Genomic DNA, 17,924 nt, shown 5'->3' on the forward strand with positions numbered 1-17,924 from the left:
TGCAAGCTTGTGCTCAGCAATCACTGTGTGACGCCCTCATGTGGTGGAGGTGGGGAGGTACAGGCCTGAGTGCAGCAACCACTGTGTGGCTCCCTCATGTGTAGAGGTGATGAGGTGCAAGATTGTGTGCAGCACACAGTGCAGCGCCCTCGTGTGGTGGAGGCGGAGAGGTGTAAACTTGTGTGCAGCAACCATATGTGGTGCCTTCATGTGGTGGATGTGGGAGGTGTAAGCTGTGTGCAACAACCACTGTGTGGCTCCCTCATGTAGTGGAGGCGGGGAGGTGCATGCTTGTGTGCAGCACACAGTGCAGCGCCCTCGTGTGGTGGAGGCAGGGAGGTGCAGGCCTGGGTGCAGCAACCACTGTGCAGCACCCTCATGTGGTGGAGGTGGGAAGGTGCAAGTTTGTGTGCAGCAACTACTGTGTGGTGCCCTCATGTGGCGGAGGTGGGAGATGCAAACTTGTGTGTAGCAACCATGTGTGGCGTCCTCATGTGGTGGAGGCGGGAGGTGCTAGCTTGTGTGCAGCAAACACTGTGCGGTGCACTCATGTTGTGGAGGCAGAGAGGTACAAGCTTGTGTGTAACAATCAATTTGGCGCCCTCATGTGGTGGAGGTGGGAGGTGTAAGCTTGTGCGCAGCAACCATTGTGTGGAGCCTTCCTGTGGTGGAGGCGGGGAGGTGCAAGCTTTGTGCAGCAACCACTGTGTGGTGCCCTCGTGTGGTGGAGGTGGAAGGTGCAAGCGTGTGTGTAGCAACCATGTGTGGCGCCCTCCTGTGGTGGAGGCGGGGAGGTGATAGCTGTGTGCAGCTACCACTGTGTGGTGTACTCATGTTGTGGAGGCAGAGAGGTACAAGCTTGTGTGTAGCAACCATGTGTGGCGCCCTCGTGTGGTGGAGGTGGGGAGGTGCAGGCCTGGGTCCAGTACACAGTGCAGCATCTTATGTGGTGGAGGTGACCTGTTCCGGTTTGAGGCTAGAAAGAGCAGCTGGAGTCTCTGGTCTCCAAGGTGGGTGACTTGAGAGCGTCTCTGGGTGACACTTAGGCCGGCTCTGCCTTGACACGGGCCTGCTGGGAGAGGGTCATCTTCATTTCTTTTTTGCTTTTTGTTTGGTGTTTGGGGTTACGTCTGGCTCTGTGCTCGGGAATTACCCCTGGCGTGCTTGGGAACCACCTGGGAAGCCGGGCTGGGGGCGGGATTGCTCTAGCCCCTCACCTTCTTTTTTTTTTTTTTTTTTTGCTTTTTGGGTCACACCTGGCGATGCACAGGGGTCACTCCTGGCTCTGCACTGAGGAATTACTCCTGGCCGTGCTCAGGGGACCATATGGGATGCTGGGATTTGAACCCGGGTCAGCCGCGTGCAAGGCAAACGCCCTCCCCGCTGTGCTATCTCTCCGGGCCCCCTCACCTTCATTTCTTTTTCCCACTTGATTGAAGCGCAGCTGTCGGGGTGTGAGTGCGGCTTCCGGGGCCCGGGCAGGGCAGGGACTGGGCCTGCTCGCCCCCGTCTCTCAGGGGCGCCTCCCTTCAGCTCAGGCCTCTTGTGCCCCCCCGACTGGGAGGAGCTGAGGGTCTCCCCGTCCTCGCTCATGGCCAGGGGCCCGGAAGCTGCGACTGTGTCTTGGGCTTCCCCCAGCCCCCAGCCCGTCGTTCTCCACCCTCCTGGGGTGGGGACTTGTGCCGGGTGCCCCATGCCCCGCCCCTCCGCCCAGCGCCGCCCCATGGAGGAACCAGGAGGGCTTGGCCCGGCCGACCTGCTGAAGCTGCTGCTGCCCGTGCCTGTCCTGCGACCCTGCCGAGGACGCGGGCGCCCCCAGCTCGAAGGTAGCCTCCTCCTGGGGCTTGGGAGGGCCTGGGCAGAGACCCCCAACTCCTGGAGCCTCGCCGTGGCCAAGTGCCACCAGCCCGGGGCACAGAGGAGCTGGAGGGTGGGGGTGTGGGATGCCGGGCAGCCCCGGAGCCCTCCGCCTCCTGGCCAGGGCCGCCACGGCCCCCGCAGCCTGCCATGTCCCGCACACTCCTCCTGGCCTCGCCTGGCTCCCGGCGGGGCGACGAGGTGCTGGTGGGGACGGCCTGCCAGCAGCCCTGGCGGACAAGGGCCCCGCAGACCAGTCTGCCTGCTTCCACGTGCCAGGAGCCGGCTGGGCTGCATTCCAGATGCCTGGCACCGGGCACGGGTGACGGAGGGGGCGGGGGGCGGAACCAGCCTTTCCAGACCCATCACCCGGGGAAGCGAGGGAGGGCGGGCACACCAGCTGGCCAGGGTTACTCCATCCGCTGTCAACCCCATTTACAGGGAAAACGGCGGCTCTGGGCCTTTCTGAGCCTTGTTCCTGCTCCCGAGTCTGGACCTCTTCTGTGGGGGGGGGGCCCTCGCGTGCCCTCCTCCCGCCCATGGGCCGGCCGTGGCCCCCCGCGGAGACGCTCTCCAGTGCTCAGCTGTTCGGCGCCCCCGCTGCGCCCCGGCCTGGGGCCGCTGCTGACGCCCAGGACTCGGACCTCGTGCCCTCGGTGGCCCTGGCCGCCGCCCTGGCCCTGCTCTTCCTGCTCCTCAGCAGCTGGCTGGTGTGGGGCAGGTGCCTCCAGGGCAGCTGCTGACCCGGGCCCTGGCTGCGGCTGAGGCCGCCCGGGGTCGGCTCTGGGTGGCCCAGAGAGGGCAGGGCCCGGGGCAGCAGGTGGGCACCCTGAGCCGCCACCCGCTCCCAGGCGGAGCAGCCCCGGACACGGAGGCCCCGCAGACCAGCCCCCTGCAGGCGGCCCGGGGGCTCCTGGCCAGCACCCTGCTCCTCCAGCCGCCCCGGGCGCACATCCGCCTCACGCTGCTTCTCTGCGGGCTGCAGATGACCATCCTGGGGGCTGCAAATAAAGCCGGGGACCCCTGGGTGTTTGTGGGATGAGTCAAAGCAAGTCAGGAAGAGACGCTCGTAGGCCTGCTCTGGCTGGGGGCTGCTGACGGGGCCTTCCTCCCTCTGGGGCCTCCGTCCCCCCAGTTGGGATGGGCATTGTTGGAAGGCTGTGGGGAGGGGAGCCCTCTGGTGGCAGACGTCCCTCACTCCCTCACTCCAGGGACCCCCCCCCCACTCCCACCAACCCTGCAGGAAGTCCCCAACACCCTTGGCCTGGGATGTGCTAGTCTTGGCTGCCACCTAGTGGCTATAACCAGAATTGCTCCGTCTGCCCTGCGGGCCCCTAGGGCCAGGGCCAGGGGAGAGGAGAGTCGCGGGGGTTCCTGGCCGTACCTCGGGTGTCCATCTGCGCCACTCTCACCACTGCATCTGTCTCAACTCACCGAACATCAGGGAGCAGGAGGGGGGCAGGGCTGGGGGGCCGTCCTGCCCGCAGTGCCCCAGCCCCAGAGCACTGTGCGTCTGCAGCTCCGACGAGCTCCTGCTGGACACTGGCCCTGAGCTCGGGGCCCCCTGGGCACCCTGGGCCCCCTGGGAAGCCCCCGTGCTTACTCCTGGCCCCGGCTGCCCGGGGACGCCTGGCGAGAGTAGCCAGGGGCCCCCCACCTGGGCCTCTGACAGTGCAGCCGCTGGAAAGATTTCTTTGGGGTCTTGGGGGCCCCTGGGGTTTGCCCTGGGCTGGGTCCCTGGGGGCAGAAGGCGCAGCAGCAGCAGCACCCCTGAGCCTGGGTGAGCCACGACCACCCTGTCCTCCCAGTGCCCGTCTGTGCCCCAGGCCGCCTGCACCCAGCCCCTGTCCCAGCGTCCTGCACCCTAACTGCCTGAGGGCGCACCGTAGCTCAGCCCCGGGCCCTGGTGAGTTCTCGGGGGCAGGGGGTGGTAGGTGACGCTGATGGCCAGGGTCTGCGTGTGGCCCCACCTTCTGTGTCTGGCCCCAGGCAAGGACTGAGGGACATGGGTCAGTGCCACCATGGGCCTCCTGGCCGGTGTCTACACGGCGGGCCTCCTGGCCGGTGTCTACACGGTGGGCCTCCTGGCCCGTGTCTACACGGCGGGCAGGGCCTGGTTTCCAGGGCCCGTCACCCCCGGGGGTCAGGTGAGTTTGGAACGACGGCTGTGACCCGGGGAACCAGCCCTCAGCTGCCCTGGTCTCTGAGGGTGTGTGTCCAAGGCGCTGAGGCCAGGCGGGGACCTTGGTCTCAGGGGCTGCCCTAGACGGGCATGTGAATGTGCACATGTGTGTACCCATACGTCAAACGGCCCAGCACGAGCAGCTGAGCAGAGGGGCCCGAGCCCGGGTGCTGGGCGGCGTCTCAGGCCCGAGCCGGACGCTCGTCTGTCCTGGAGCCGCGGACGGGAGCGGCAGGGACGGGGCTGGGGGTGTGGGCGGCTGCTGGCTCTGGGGTCAGCGCCTCCTTCCCGCTGTCTGGAACATTCTCGGCTTCCGTTCCTTTTCTCCAGGGAGGGCGGCTGGTGGGCGGGCTGGGAGGGGCCTAGATGATTCTGGAATCCCGCGGAAGTCTCCTCTGCTGTGCAGCCCCCACCCGGGCTCCTGGGCCCCTGCAGGCCACGCAGAGTGTGGGCGGAGCCACACGTTCATGCCAGCCCTGGCCCCCTCCCCCGACGCCCCCGGAAATCCTCTCAGAGCTCCCAGTGGCCCCACGGCTACAAGCAGACACGGACCAGGAGGCCTGCCGTGTAGACACCCTCACTGGGGCGCCTGTGGGGACAGCACCGCAGCCCTGAGTGTGTGACTAGGCCTGGTCAAGGGGACACCCACAGCGCACAGGGCTAGCATGGTCTGTGCCTGGACCCGCACTTCAGTTCATGTGTGTATCTGCATGTGTTCATGTGAGCTGTATGGGCATGTGAATGTGCACATGTGTATCCATACATGAGGACTCATCTGCATGTGCACACACGTGCATGTTTGTGCATGAGTATTCACACATTTGTGAATGTATGCAGATGTGTATATGCACATCTGTTTGCATGTGTCTGAGTACATGTATGCACAGTGCACATGTGTTTGTGTGTATACATATTTGCATGAGTATCATGCATGTGTGTGCATATCTGCACATATCTGCACATATGCATGTCTGAAGGTGTGTATCCCATGTGAACATGAGTACATATATGCACATGTGCATGTGAGTTACGTATATGCATTGTGTGAATGCATGTATTTACACATATTTGTGCATGTGAGTGGTGTATACATGTGTGTGTAAGTGTGAGTGTGTGTATGCATGTGTGTATGCACTTGTGTTTGCAGGTGTGAATGTACACTCATTTGTGCATACATGTACATGTGTTTGCATATGTGTATATGCCTCTGTATGCACATGTGTTCACAAATGTGTGTATGCACAAATATTTGCACATGTGAGTGTGTATGTATGTATGTTTGCATGTGAGTATATGCCTGTGTGTGTATGCATCCACATTCATGCCTATGAGCATGCCTGTGTGTTTGTGTGTGAGTGTGTGTGCCCATGTTTGTACTCACATGTGTTTGCCTGTGTGTGTGCTGCGTGTGTCTGTGCAGCCCAGAGCATGTGGGACCCGAGCGGCGTGGTGGGTGCTCTGGGCGTGATCGGGCGGACACTGCACGGAGCCCCCTCCCACCTCCCCAGGAGCCCGTCCTGCATGCTCCCCCCTTAGGGCCCCCAGCTCCGCCCTAGGCTCCCAGGTAGCCCCCGGTGACCGGGCCGGGCTCACATGGTCACTCTCCAGCTCACTGCCCTGAGGACACCCCTCGTCCCCTGACACCCCTGCACTCGCCACAGGGGCTGCTCAGTGTGGCCGGTGGCCAGGAGCTGACGTCCCTCAGGGCTGGGCTCCTGGGAGGGCGTGAGGCCGGGTTGGGGAGCAGCCCTCACCCTTCCTGCTCACGAGCTGGAGCCTGGAGAAGGGTCCCTGACTGCCCGGGCGAGGACACAGGCCCACACTGCTCTGCGTCCACCGGCTCCACCCCCAGGGCCACGGGCACTTCCTTTGGCCTGGGCACTGCCCAGTCTCTGGGGACTCACAGGGCCGCCCTCTCTGGGCCCGACACGCCTGCCCGCCACCGCCCTGTGTGGGAGTGACACAGGGGGACCGAGTCTGAACCCCCACGTGCCGGAGCTCATCCACCGCGCTGGGGGGCCCGGGACAGGCTCTCAGGGGCTGGGGAAGGTGTGAGCGACATGTCATGCATGCCCCAACACACACACGTGCCTGCACACGACACACAACATACACATACACAACTCATAACAACACACACATGCTAACACACACCAACATACAACACCTGGCACAGGCATGTGCCAACACACGCATACACACCAACACAGAGCGGCAGTGACACATACACACCAGCACATACATAGACACATACACAGGCATTCCCATGGGACACATGCACCAGCATACAACAGTACATAACACACACCAGCCCACCCCATGTCAACACACAGCAACGTGACCCACACACACACTAACACACGAAAGGGACCCGCATGCCACACTTGTGCCAGCTCACAGCGGGCATGGACGGCAGGCGGCCCTGGCCCCCCACCGTACCGGAGTGGCCCTGGGGGGACCGTGGGCCCCGAGGCCGGGGCTGCCCCGCCCTCCCCCGGCACGGCCCGGGGCGCCTCCAGAGACGCACATTCCTCTGGCTCGGGGCCCCCAGGACACGCCGTCCCGGCCTGGCCGCGGGAGCAGACGCGTCAGCAGCTGCCCCTGACCCCGTGTTCCCGCGGCGCTGGGCCGCCTCCCAGGACGCAGCTGTGCCCAGCTGTTCCCAAACAGCGTCTGGAAAGTCCCGGCCCCGGGTTCCACAGACACAGGTGTGGGCCTTGGGGGCCCTGCCCCGGGGTCAGAGGTCAGACCGGCCTGCGGGGGTCCGTCCCCGCTGCCAGGCTCAGGGTAGACGCTGGGGGCAGCTTTGGGGCAACAGCCCAGAACCCCCCAACCTGGGCCCTCAGGGTCCGAGTCAGTGACCGGCCCAGAGGCCCTTCCACAGCTGCTCTGCCCTCGGTGCTCAAGATCCAGCTGCAGGTTGCACCCCCCAGCCTCGGGGTGCTGTGGGTAGGGGTCACTCCTGCTCTGCCTGGCAGCTAGCCTGGGCAGCGTGGGCACAGGTGCCGCGGGGACGTGGCTCTGCCCTGAGAAAGACCCCGGGGTGGGCCCCTGGCAGGCCTTCACCACCGGTGTCTGAGCCTGAGGGGAGGCCACGGGACCCCCACAGGGAGGGTGGAATGAATGAGTGAGTGACTGAGTGAATGAATGAACAAATAAAGGAGTGAAAAAACAGTCCACGAACCAGTGAGTGCATGAATGAGTGAGTATGTGAATGAATGAATGAATGAATGAGCAAACAAGTGAACGGGTGAATGAGCGACTGCACAAGAGGGGCGGCCGAGGCCACCTGCCCGTGGGGGCGGCGGTTCCCGGCCCCGAGTCCCTGTGCCTGCCTCGGGTTTGGACAGAGCAGGGCCAGCGCTGGGCAGGGAGGAAGCCCTGCCGAGGGCCGGAGTCGGGCCCTCAGGACGGCCCCGGCGTGTCTCTGCAGTGGGGGGCCGGCTGGGGGTGACCCCGCCTCGCCTGGAGACTTAGCAGGGGAGGGGCCAGCCTGGGGTGCCGGAGCGAGACCCCAGGCCCCTGGCTGGCTCTGCACTGCAGCTGGGGCCAGTCCTCCAGCCCCCCGGCCCCCAGCCCGGCCCCGCCGGGTACCCCAAGGGTGCCAGCGGGGCAGCCCTGGGCAGCCAGGGAGAGGCACCCGTCTCTTGCTCCTGCCTGGGGTCTCGCCCGACGGTGCTCACGACGGATGTGTGTGCCGGGGCAGGAGGCTCTCTCCAGCCGGGACACGCCCCCTCCCCTGCCTCTGTCACGCCAGGGAACCTTCCAGAGTTCTGAGCGGACGCGCCAGTGGCAGCCGGCCAAGTGTGTGAGGACACGGGTGTCAGCAGCGGCCAAGACTCCGCGGCCTGCTCGGGGGAGGGGCGGCAGGAAGCTGGGGGTCCCTCGGGAGAAGCGACGGATCCAGCCCTGCTCACCTGCCACCCTGGCCGGCAGGCGGCCGTGCCCGAGGGCCGGGAGGGCACCTGCGGGGGCGGAGCTGGGCGGGGAGGCGGGTGCGTGCCCGCGGCCCCTGGGACCCAGGGCCGAGAGGAGGAGGGCAGGGAAGAGGGCAGAGCCCCCCAGCCCCCCCAGCCGGGGTCAGACGGGACCCCACACTCCCACCCGCGGCCGTGCCCAGGCTGCTCCCTCCACCCACCCCCACAGAAAGGGACCCTGTCTTTCTGACCCCAGCGAGACATTTCTCTCTGCCCAGAGTCCCCAACTCTGCCAGAGAGGGCGCCCCCTCTTGGCCGTCCCAGCCTTTTGGGTCCCCCTTCCCGACACCCCACCCCCGCTCAGGGCCCTATGTGCCCAGCACCTCCTACGGGGGCCTCGGGGTGTGGGGGCGGGGGGTGCTCTAGCTGGGGAGCAGCCGGGCGAGGAGACCCTCAGGGTGGGGGCAGGGGCCCGCTGGGGCAGGCAGGCGCCCAGAGGCTGCTGAGTCCCAGCGCTGACAGAAGTTTCCAGAAGGCAGCTTGAGCCCTCACCAGCCCTGGCTCCTGGGGGTGGGTGGCATGGGGTCTAGAGGGGTCCCCAGACTCTGTCTCAAACACACGGGGGCCGGAGAGAAGACAGGGGGCATGGGGGACACGGGGCCGGACTCCGTCAGGCGGCACCCACACCTCACGTCCCCAGGCTCCCGGACCCCACGGCCGAGCCCCTCGGGGTGGGTGTGGGCCCAGAGCCCCTTCCTGGGCATCTCAGCAGCTCCCAGGGCGCAGGAAGGGGCGGGGCCCCAGGTGTGGTTGCTGGAGGCAGCTGGCAGGCCGGGCAGACCCCCGCGTCTGTCCTCTGTGCAGCGTCCACAGCCTGTCCCCCAGGGAGGAGGGCAGAGGGGCGGCCCTGGGGGGGCGCGGGAGGACTGGGGTGCAGGGGAGGGGAGGAGCGAGCAGGCCCTCCCCTCCCGCCTCTCCCCCTGACTCGCAGCAGGCATTGTGGACAGTCACCAGGAGCCTGAAACCTTTTAAAAGGCAATAAAAGTTTTGGGTTTCAGCTGGCCTGGCGCGAGGGACAGAGACAGGAAGTGTCGGGCAGACAGCACGGGCCGGGCCTCCCCCGGCTGCAGCCCTGCCAGCCTGGGGCGACAGAGGCCTGTTTGTCTCCCGGCTGTGAGTGTCTCCGCCAGTCGGCGTGAGACCCTGCCCTCTGCCCTGCAGCGAGGCCCTGCAGACCCTGGGCGAGGGGTCGCGGGACGACCAGGGGCTCCTGCCTGTGCGCCCGGCCCCTCCCGGGGCTGAGGCCTGTGGCTGTGCTCTGGGGCCTGGGGCGCCCGTGGCCCCTGGGCAGCGCCCGGGTCTGCAGCCTGTTCTGCTCCGGGGCCTCCCGGCAGGGCTGGGGCCGGGGGCTGGCGCACGCTCCTAATTGCCCATGACTCCCAGGCTGGCGGGGTGCCCAGACAGCCCTGTAAATCAGCGCGGCCATGGTGAGGGCCCGCGTCCCGCCCCGCCCCTCCGCTCGGGCACCCCCGGGCCCCCGCTTTCCGTGTGTGGCACAGAAACGGGAGCTGGAGGGAGCCCAGGGGGCAGGAGGGGCCTGGCGAGGGGGACCGTCCCCGCCCCGGACCTGCGGCCCAATGACTGGTTCTGTCTCGGGGCAGGGGTGTGTGCAGTGACCGCATGGCGAGCACACATGTGTCCATGCCTGTGCCCTGCCAGGACGCCCCTCCCGCCCGAGGGGTCCAGGGCCAGGCGGGGGCATCACCCCTGGCCTGGTGCCATCCTGGCTGTGGGGCCGCGTGGGAGGGTGGCCAGGCACAGGCCCCAGGGGCAAGTGGACAGGGTGAGGGCAGTGGCCTGGCCCGCCCCACACAGGCCCCTGCACCCGCAGGTGCAAGCGGGAAGCCCACACATGTCACTTCCTGTGGAGCCACGTGCACAGTGAGGGGATGTATAAGGGGCCCCCAACGCCCTGAGGCCACTGCAGACCCGCGGGCAGTCACTTGCCGAAGGTCCCAGACCGAGGTCGTGACCCTGGGCTGGGGAGGGACACAGGTCTGGACAGAGGCAGTCTCTCGAACAGGCGCAGACGGGCACAGTCCCACGAGCTTTTATTCCCAGAGCTGCGGGACGCAGGGTGCCCTGGGCATGGGTCCAGGGGCCTCTCGCTCCACACTGAGTCGATAATCCCCGACGCAGGGCAGGGTGGGGGCGGGGGCCTGGGGTGAGGGGACAGAGGGGAGACTGTGGGGGGCACTGAGCTGACCCAGCCAAGGGCCAGGTCAGGGGAGGGGGACCCCCACTCCCCAAAAGGACATGGAGGAACTCGGAGCCTGGCCCACGGTGCTCACTGGTGGGGGCTGGGCAGGAGCCGGGGGGCGCAGTCATATGCAGGCACAGCAGAGGGTGGAGCAGTCCAGCCTGGCGGGGGGTCCTGCGCTGCCCGCTTTCCTGTTGACCTTGGGCAGCAGGAGCACGAAGGACATCGCCAGGGCACAGTGGTAGCAGCTGTGCACGTAGGTGTAGTCCCAGTCCTGCTGGCACAGGGAGCTTTTGGGCACCTGGACCCAGTCCCACCCCGCCAAACCCCACGCCAGCCAGGCCCCGCCCACACCAGCCAGGCCCCGCCCATGTCAGCTAGGCCCCGCCCATGCCAGCCAGGTTCCGCCTCGCACCAGTCAGGCCCCACCCACGCCAGCCAGGCCCCGCCTCATGCCAGCCAGAACCCGCCCACTCCAGCCAGGCCCCCATCCATGCCAGTCAGGCCCCACCCACACCAGCCAGGCCCTGCCTCACTCCAGCCAGAACCCGCCCACTCCAGCCAGGTCCCACCCAGGCCATCCAGGCCCCGCCCGGTGCCAGCTAGGCCCCGCCCCAGCCAGCTAGCCCCGCCTCTTCCCACCCCATATCAGCCAGGACAAGCCCCACCATGTCCCATGCCAGCCAGGACACTCGACGGCCCTGCCCTGCCCCCGCCCTCCTCCCAGCCCCCGACCCCTCTGCTTCGCCCCCTCCAGCCCTCGCCAGGGCCCCTCCACAGCCGTGCTACTGCAGGTCTGCCCTCACTGCCCAGGGTCCTTCTGCCACTGACCCTCCAACTCTGGAGAACCTCCAAATCCTGTTACTCTGGGCCCCGCTGAGACTCGCCTGCCTGCCCCTCCTCCCCCTGCCCTCCCCACCCCTCTCCTCTCCTCCCCCTCTCCAGCTCCCCCTCCCTCCCTGTCTCTCCGTCCTTCTGATTCCAGGGACAGACCTGGCCGTGGGGGGCAGCCCAGAGACCCCGTGAGGGAGGGCAGGGGGTCAGCCCTGCCGAAGGGGGCAGAGCTGAAGAGGGTGCTGGGGCCCGGGGCCTGGGTACCTCGAAGAAGAAACGGAGCATCAGAGCCAGCGCCCCGAAGCAGAGGCCCGGGCCGACCTGCTGGGTGTAGACACTCTTGTCAGGGTATAGCCCCTTCTTCTCCTTCATCTGCTGCAGCTGCGGGCAGAGGTCATGGGTCACGGTCACGGGGCACAGCTCGGGGCGAGTGGAGGCCCTGGGGTTGGGGTGTCGGGGGGCTGCAGCCTGCAGGGGCTTGTCTGGGCAACAGGCCGGGGTGCAGAGCGCGAGGAGGTCGCGGGCTTGCCCCAGCCTGAGGCTCGGGGGTCACGGAGACCCATAGGGCCGCCCGGGGCCCCGTGTCCGGAATGTTCTCTGCGGGGTGTCCGGGCACGGCGGGGACGAGCGGAGGGAGACTCGGGCTCTCCCCGAGGCCCAGCAGCGGGCGCAGCCTCTCGCGAGGTGCCACAGCGTCGCCGTGTCGGGAGGGCGGGGACGCGCAGGGGCCGCCCGGCGGGTTCCGCTCCTGTTCCAGGCCGGAGGGTCCCCAAGCCCGGGCTGGGCCCTCGGGGACAGCCAGCGACTCGGGCGTCTGGGGAGCTTGGCCGGAGCAGCCTGGCTTAGACCCGTTTCCTGTGGCGGGGGTTATCGAGGCACGGCTCTGCCCCCCGCCTTCCGGCCCTAATTAGCGGGTCCAGACACGCGAGTCATGACCCGGCCGGGCCGCCGGCTTCCTGCTCCCCAGCTGGCCGGGCGCCGCGGCGGCTTTGCGGGAAGCAGATGCCCCCGGCCCCGGGGCCCGGCACCCCACGGCCGCTCCTGCTCCTCCAGCCACCGCAGGGGCACCTCCTCCGGCCCTCGGTCGGCCCTGGGGCGCTGGCAGCAGGGGGCCCGGGGGGCTGGGGCGTAGACGGGCCCGGGGGTGCCCTCGTCCATCCCGCCGAGCTCTGGCTGGCGGGGACTGGGTGGGGGCTTCCTGCTCAGGCAGGGTGGGATCTCCGGCCAGGGGTCTCGGGGCCAGACTGGGCTCAGCCTCTCAGTGCTCGGGGCCCACCCCCGGGGAGCCTCTCCAGATGGAGGAGGCCGTTTCGGACCGGGGCTCTGAGCAGCCGTGTGGAAACTGAGGCAGAGGCCACGCGGCTGACCGGGTATGCGTGTGAACGGGGCGTGAGGGGCCCGGCCGCGTGGGGCCCCGGGTACGCACCCACTTGGCGGCAGTGATGAGCACGGCCGTGCCGATGGGGCCCGAGTACACGCCGTAGCCCTCGCGGTCGTGGTAGATGCGCACGGCCAGGGTGAGGGCCCCGAACATCACGAGCGTGGACCGCTTGGGCTCGTCAAAGTCAGCCAGGGCTGCGGGGGACAAGGACAGCTGAGTGTCCCCTTGGCCGGCGAGACCCCAGGGGCAGCTGAGGGACCGGCCGCCCGGGGGCCGAGCCCAGGGGCCCGGAGAGACACTCCCAGCGGCCCCTGGGCGAGTCCCCTGGGGCTGGTCACCGCCTGCGTCCTGAGCGGGGGCACTCACCCATGAGGGAGACCCACATGCTCAGCGCCGTCCCGTACACGCTGAAGTAGTCCAGGGTGTCCAGGCGCAGGAAGCAGAGCACGGAGAGCCCGGGGCCGCGGCACGCGTGGAAGAGCTGGGGAAGACGGGCACGGGGGGGACCAGGCCTCAGTTTCCCCACCTGGGAAGGCCCCGCTGCTGCCTCCCCACAGCCACAGCCTGGAGCCTGCAGGAGGCGGAGGCCAGAGGAAAGCAGCCTCTGCCCCCTACCTGGGCTCGGCCACGCCTGGGCGTGTCCCGCACTCAACACCCCCCACGGCGGGTCCCGCTGCCTCGGCCCTGGGCGGCCCCTGGGGGCGCCCTCGCCCTCTCAGACAGGCTGGGGGTGAGGAAGGCCAGAGCCAGATCACAGGGGGGCGGGCGTTGGCCTTGCACGCCAGCGACCCGGGTTCGATCTCTGGCATCCCATCTGGTCCCCTGAGCACGGCCAGGAGAGATTTCTGGGTGCAGAGCCAGGGGTAAGTCATGAGCATTGCCGGGTGTGGCCCCAAGCAGAAACAAACCCCCAAAGGGCGGGGGGAGGGCGGGGTCAGGGCTGAGCGGGGAGGGCGGGGGCGGCGGGGGGGCCCCCCTGGCCTGGCCCTGGGTCATCCTGAGGGAGGTGTCGGGCGTCAGGGGTGCGGGGGGGCGCCGGGGGCAGCAGGAGGGAGCAGAGGGCCGGGGACACTCGCCCCGGGGTGCAGTGGGCTGGGGCCGGTGGGTGGGCGCCCCCCCGCCCCCGCACTGCCTGTGCCTCTGGCCCTGCGCTCTCCTGGGGGGGCGCCTCCCCCGGGGACCCCCCCAGGGAACCGTAGGCGTCTGCTCACCTGGGACCCTCTGGCTGCTGTGAGTGCCCAGAGACACTCGTCTCACAGTGCTCACCTGGGGAGCCTCGGGCCCCAGGGCGGCACCATGGCTTCTGGGGGGTGAGGGCTGAGGGTGGGCACCGCGGGGCAGGTGCCCGCCACAGAGGCCGGACAGGCGAGGGCCAGGGGTGGTGATCGATGGGGTGGGGGGGGTGGTGAGTGATCGATGGTCACGGGGAGGGGGGGATCGATAGGCGGAGGGTGGTGGGTGACAAGCAGGGGACAGTGACTGGGGGTCCATGCGGTGGGTCTGCAGACGGGGGCCTGGGAAGGGCACGCATCCCTGGGGGGCGTGCGTGGGTCCGGGAAGAACCGACAGGTGGGGCGGCAGCGGCAGCGGCAGGGCTGGGGAGAGAAGGGCCCCAACAGCTGCGGCTGCTGGGAAGGGCGGTGTGTGCGGGGGCGGGGCGGGCGGGGGTCCGGCCTGTTGGGCCTCACATGGCGGAAGCCCAGCACCGTCCTGCACGCCCTGGGCTCGCTCTCTTCCCTCGAGACCTTTCCCGGGGGCCCGGGAGGGGGGGCAGGACCCGGCCCCCTCCCTCTCCCCCCTCCCTCCTCCCCCTTCCCCTCCCTCCCCTCCCCCTCCCCCTCCCCCCCCGCCATCGCAGCCCCCCCCCCCTCCCCCGCTCACCGCCACGAAGAACATGGTGAAGAGGTAGACCATGGCCTCCATGTGGAAGCGCCTCCGGGCCGCGACGCTGGCCGTGGGCAGGAGGGCCAGGCTGCTGAGCGTGGGGAGCAGCAGCTTGGCCAGGAGCGTCCCCATGGGCCGGCAGGTCCCGAGCAGGGGACGGCGGCCAGCAGCCCGGCTCGCGCTCCCAGCAGCTGAGCTGCCCGCGCCAGGGGGACAGATATAGGCAGGACGGGCCGACAGCTGAGGCCGCGTCATCAGCGCTTGCAGGGGGGGGGGTGCTGGGAGGCCCTCCCTGGGGACCCCGCGCGGAGCCTGCGGACGCCCTCCTGTCCCCCTGCTGGAGCCCGGGTCCCTCCGGGGCTCACAGTGTGCCCAGCCCACGCGGGCGCGCGGCTCAGCGGCACTCGCCTCGTTGGCTGGCGGGGGGGGTGACCAAGAGTCTGGGGGGGGTCAGGGGTCTCTCGGGGGAGGGGCGAGGGGCTCAGCTGGCTTCTCCCCGACGGCCCGACCACCGAGGCGGGTGAGAGAGCCGCACTGTCCGGCTCTCCCCCACCCGGCCCTCCGCCCCGCCCCGCGCCTGCTGCCTGCCCGGGATGCCAGGCCAGCAGCGCATGTGGCGCGCTCCGGGCCTGGCTCCTCTGCCCACGGAATGTCCGTGGCAGGCGTCCACGCCGTGCCAGCGCTCAGGGCTCAGCTGCTGGGCGGCCACAGCGGCACGGCGGTGCTCCTGGGCACTGGAATGTGGGGACAGCAGGGCAGGGGAGTGACGGCCCCGCTCGCCCACGCCCAGGGCCCGCCTGCGCGTCCTCGCCTCCCCGAGCAGCTGCGGCTCTTGCCCACTTTTCCAGAAACTTCTTTTGTCCAAGGTTGGCTGCAGCGCCTGCCTGAGTGCCTGGCAGGGCCCTCGGCCCGCGGACGGGTGCAGCCCCCCCACAGCCCGGCCCCTTCCCTCCGGCACCGGTGGGGGGCCTAGCGCTGCGGTGCCACCCCCCTCTCCCCTGCGTGGGTCAGGCCGACGGGGCTGGCCGGCCGGGCACCGGGGCTCCGTGTGGGTTGGCCCAGACTCAGAACGGAGGCCGGGGAGGCGGTTCCCGGGGCGAGTGGGGAAGGCAGAGGAGGCTGCGCGGCCGGCCCGCCCGCCGGAGGGAGCGCCAGGAGCCGGCAGGTGCCCCTGTCCACTGCGGAGGGCCAGGCGGGGGCGGTCAGGGAGCTGGCAGGGACCAAGGAGGCTGAAGCGGAGCCTCCCTCGGGGCGGGGAGCTGGGGGCGGCGGCGGCTCCCGGCCGGGACCTGGCTGTCTGGAGCCAGACCAGCTGGCGGGGGCCGCGTCCAGCTCTGCACAGACTCGGATGACCCTCGGTCATTTCAGGGGAAGCGCTTGGTCCAGGGGCCGGGAGAGGCCTGGGGAGACAGGGGACCTCCTGGGGCGCAGGGGCTGGGGGCCCCAGCAAGGGGCGCGGGGGGCTCCGTCTCTGCCCCGCCCCCACTGCTGGTGCCCCCAGACTAGCTGCCTCCGTGCTCTTCGACCCCCAGCCCCCCGCGCGGAGACCACCTGTCCTGTGCGGGCAGTCACGCCTCTGCCTCTAGCCCGCCGGGACTCTGACCCCCTCAGCACCGGGCAGGCTGGCGCCCACCTCTGCGGGCAGGTGACCTGTCCCCTTGGGTGGGCAGTGGGTCCGGCGGGCTTTGGGCCAGACAGAAGTGCTGAGATGCCTGGACTGTCCCTGGCCCAGGGCAGCTGCTTGGGCAGCACCTGGTCACCCTGGAAGGGAGTGGACGGTGGCCTGGCCCAGGAGGCGCTGTGGGCTGCGGCCCCTCGAGGCCAACGCCGGGGAGAGGGACCCTGCCCACGGCCCACCGTGGCTCTGGGCAGTCTGCAGGTGACACGAGGGCGGGCGTCCACTCCCGGCTGGGCTCCCTGAGCGGTGGCCACCCTGCGACACCCCCACACCCGCTGGGCCCCGCCCGGCTGCCCCGTCCCACCCCAGTGCCCCTCAAAGCCCCGTGGAGGCCTGAGACCCTACCTGCGGCCACGGGGGGCCCCAGCCCTGCACAGCCCGGCCCCCCCAGGGGAGTAAACTGGACACTGGGCAAGGGTGCGGGTGGGCGGAGGGGAGGCCAGTGTGGGGGACGCGGGAGCAATCTCGCCTCTGCCATCTGACGCCCTCACGGCCTGCCTGTGGGGCTGAGCATCACAGGGATGACCGCAGCGCCCCTCCCTGGCTCTGGCCAGTGTCCAGCACCCAGCGTCCAGGAGCCCTGCCCAGAGCAGAGCAGCTGAAGGCCGTGATTCAGTCAGGCCCCAGGTGCTGCAGACAGACCCAGCGGGACCTAGGGGTCTCCCTGCACCCCAGGACACTGTCACTACACTGCTCACTTCATCTTCTGATGCCCCCTCCTCCAGGAAGCCCCCCAGATGCCCAGCACTCGGTCTCTCCGAGTTGGGCTGGACGTGGAAGTGGTTTTGTTTGTTTTGTTTTGTTTTGTTTTGCTTCACACGGGTGGTGCTCAGGGGTTGCTCCTGGCTCACCCACTCAGGAATTACTCCTGGCAGTGCTCGGAGGACCATGTGGGGTCCGGGGATAGAAACTGGGTCGGCCGCGTGCAAGGCAAAGCCCTCCCCGCTGTGCCGTCCCTCCAGCTGTGGTGGAGCGACACATGGGGGTGACGCCTCCCTGCCCGAAGTCTGAGGGGCTTCCCCAGCCAAGCTTCCTGTAGCCAAACGGGTACCTGGCCTGTGGACAGCGGGGGCCAGCCAGAGGCCTTGCGCGAGCCTGGGCTAGACGGCAGTGTCCTCTGAGAGACCAGTCCCCGGGCTCAGGCTGGACAAAGTTGGGTCAGGGTCAGGGGTTAGATTAGGGTCAGGATTGGAATCAGGGTCAAGTTTAGGGGGAGGATTAAAGTCGGGGTCAGGGTCTGGAGCGATAGCGCAGCGGGGCGGGCGTTTGCCTTACACGCAGCCAACCGGGTCCGATTCCCAGCATCCCATATGGTCCCCTGAGCACTGTCAGGGGTGATTCCTGAGAGCAGAGCCAGGAGTAACCCCTGTGCATCACTGGGTGTGACCCAAAAAGCAAAAAATAATAGCAATAATAATAAAGTCGGAGTCAGAGTCAGGGTCAGGGTTAGGTCAGGGTCTAGGGCTAGGGTCAGGGTTAGCGTCAGGTCAGGGTCAGATTAGGGCAGGGTCAGGTCAGGGTCAGGTCAGGGTCAGGTCAGGTCAGGGTCAGGTCAGGGTCAGGGCCAGAGGACTGGTGCTGAGGTGGCTGCTGCCACCCTGCCCCTCTGACTGGAGCGTCCCTCTGGGACGGCTTGTCGGGAGGCCCCGGACGCCCTGGCCCAGGCACACCCAGGTGTGGCCCCTGGCGGTCCTCCTGCCTCGGTTTCTCCCGGACTCTGCCGGGCGCGTTGCGGGTGGCTCCAGCCCTGCTCTCTTCCTCAGCGAGGGGCCAGCCCCACCTGGACACCACGTCGGGCCCGGACTGTCCCGCAGAGACGGAGGCGGCACTCTGGGCTCTGCCTGGACAGTCTGCCGGGCCGTGGGGGCCTGACCCGCCGTGGGCGCGAGTCTGACCAGCCTCTCACGGGCACCCCGGCCTCCGCCGCCCCA

General features: G+C 68.6%; 2 protein-coding genes across 2 annotated transcripts; one reads left to right on the top strand and one right to left on the bottom strand.

The window, feature by feature from the left end:
- Positions 1-1,384: 1,384 nt before the first annotated feature.
- LOC129400866 (uncharacterized) lies at positions 1,385-2,899 on the top strand. Its single transcript, XM_055124028.1, has 3 exons — positions 1,385-1,826; positions 2,299-2,589; positions 2,709-2,899. The coding sequence occupies exons 1-3, from the start codon at positions 1,592-1,594 to the stop codon at positions 2,897-2,899; spliced, it is 717 nt and encodes a 238-aa protein (XP_054980003.1). The 5' UTR covers positions 1,385-1,591.
- A 7,333-nt stretch (positions 2,900-10,232) lies between these two features.
- Positions 10,233-14,447, bottom strand: MYMK (myomaker, myoblast fusion factor). Its single transcript, XM_055133245.1, has 5 exons — positions 14,313-14,447; positions 12,798-12,912; positions 12,477-12,625; positions 11,315-11,431; positions 10,233-10,490 (listed from the first exon to the last, which is right to left on the bottom strand). The coding sequence occupies exons 1-5, from the start codon at positions 14,445-14,447 to the stop codon at positions 10,341-10,343; spliced, it is 666 nt and encodes a 221-aa protein (XP_054989220.1). The 3' UTR covers positions 10,233-10,340.
- Between the last annotated feature and the right edge of the window lie 3,477 nt (positions 14,448-17,924).

Source organism: Sorex araneus, chromosome 1 (assembly GCF_027595985.1).
Source record: "Sorex araneus isolate mSorAra2 chromosome 1, mSorAra2.pri, whole genome shotgun sequence".
Classification (NCBI taxonomy): Eukaryota; Metazoa; Chordata; class Mammalia; order Eulipotyphla; family Soricidae; genus Sorex; species Sorex araneus.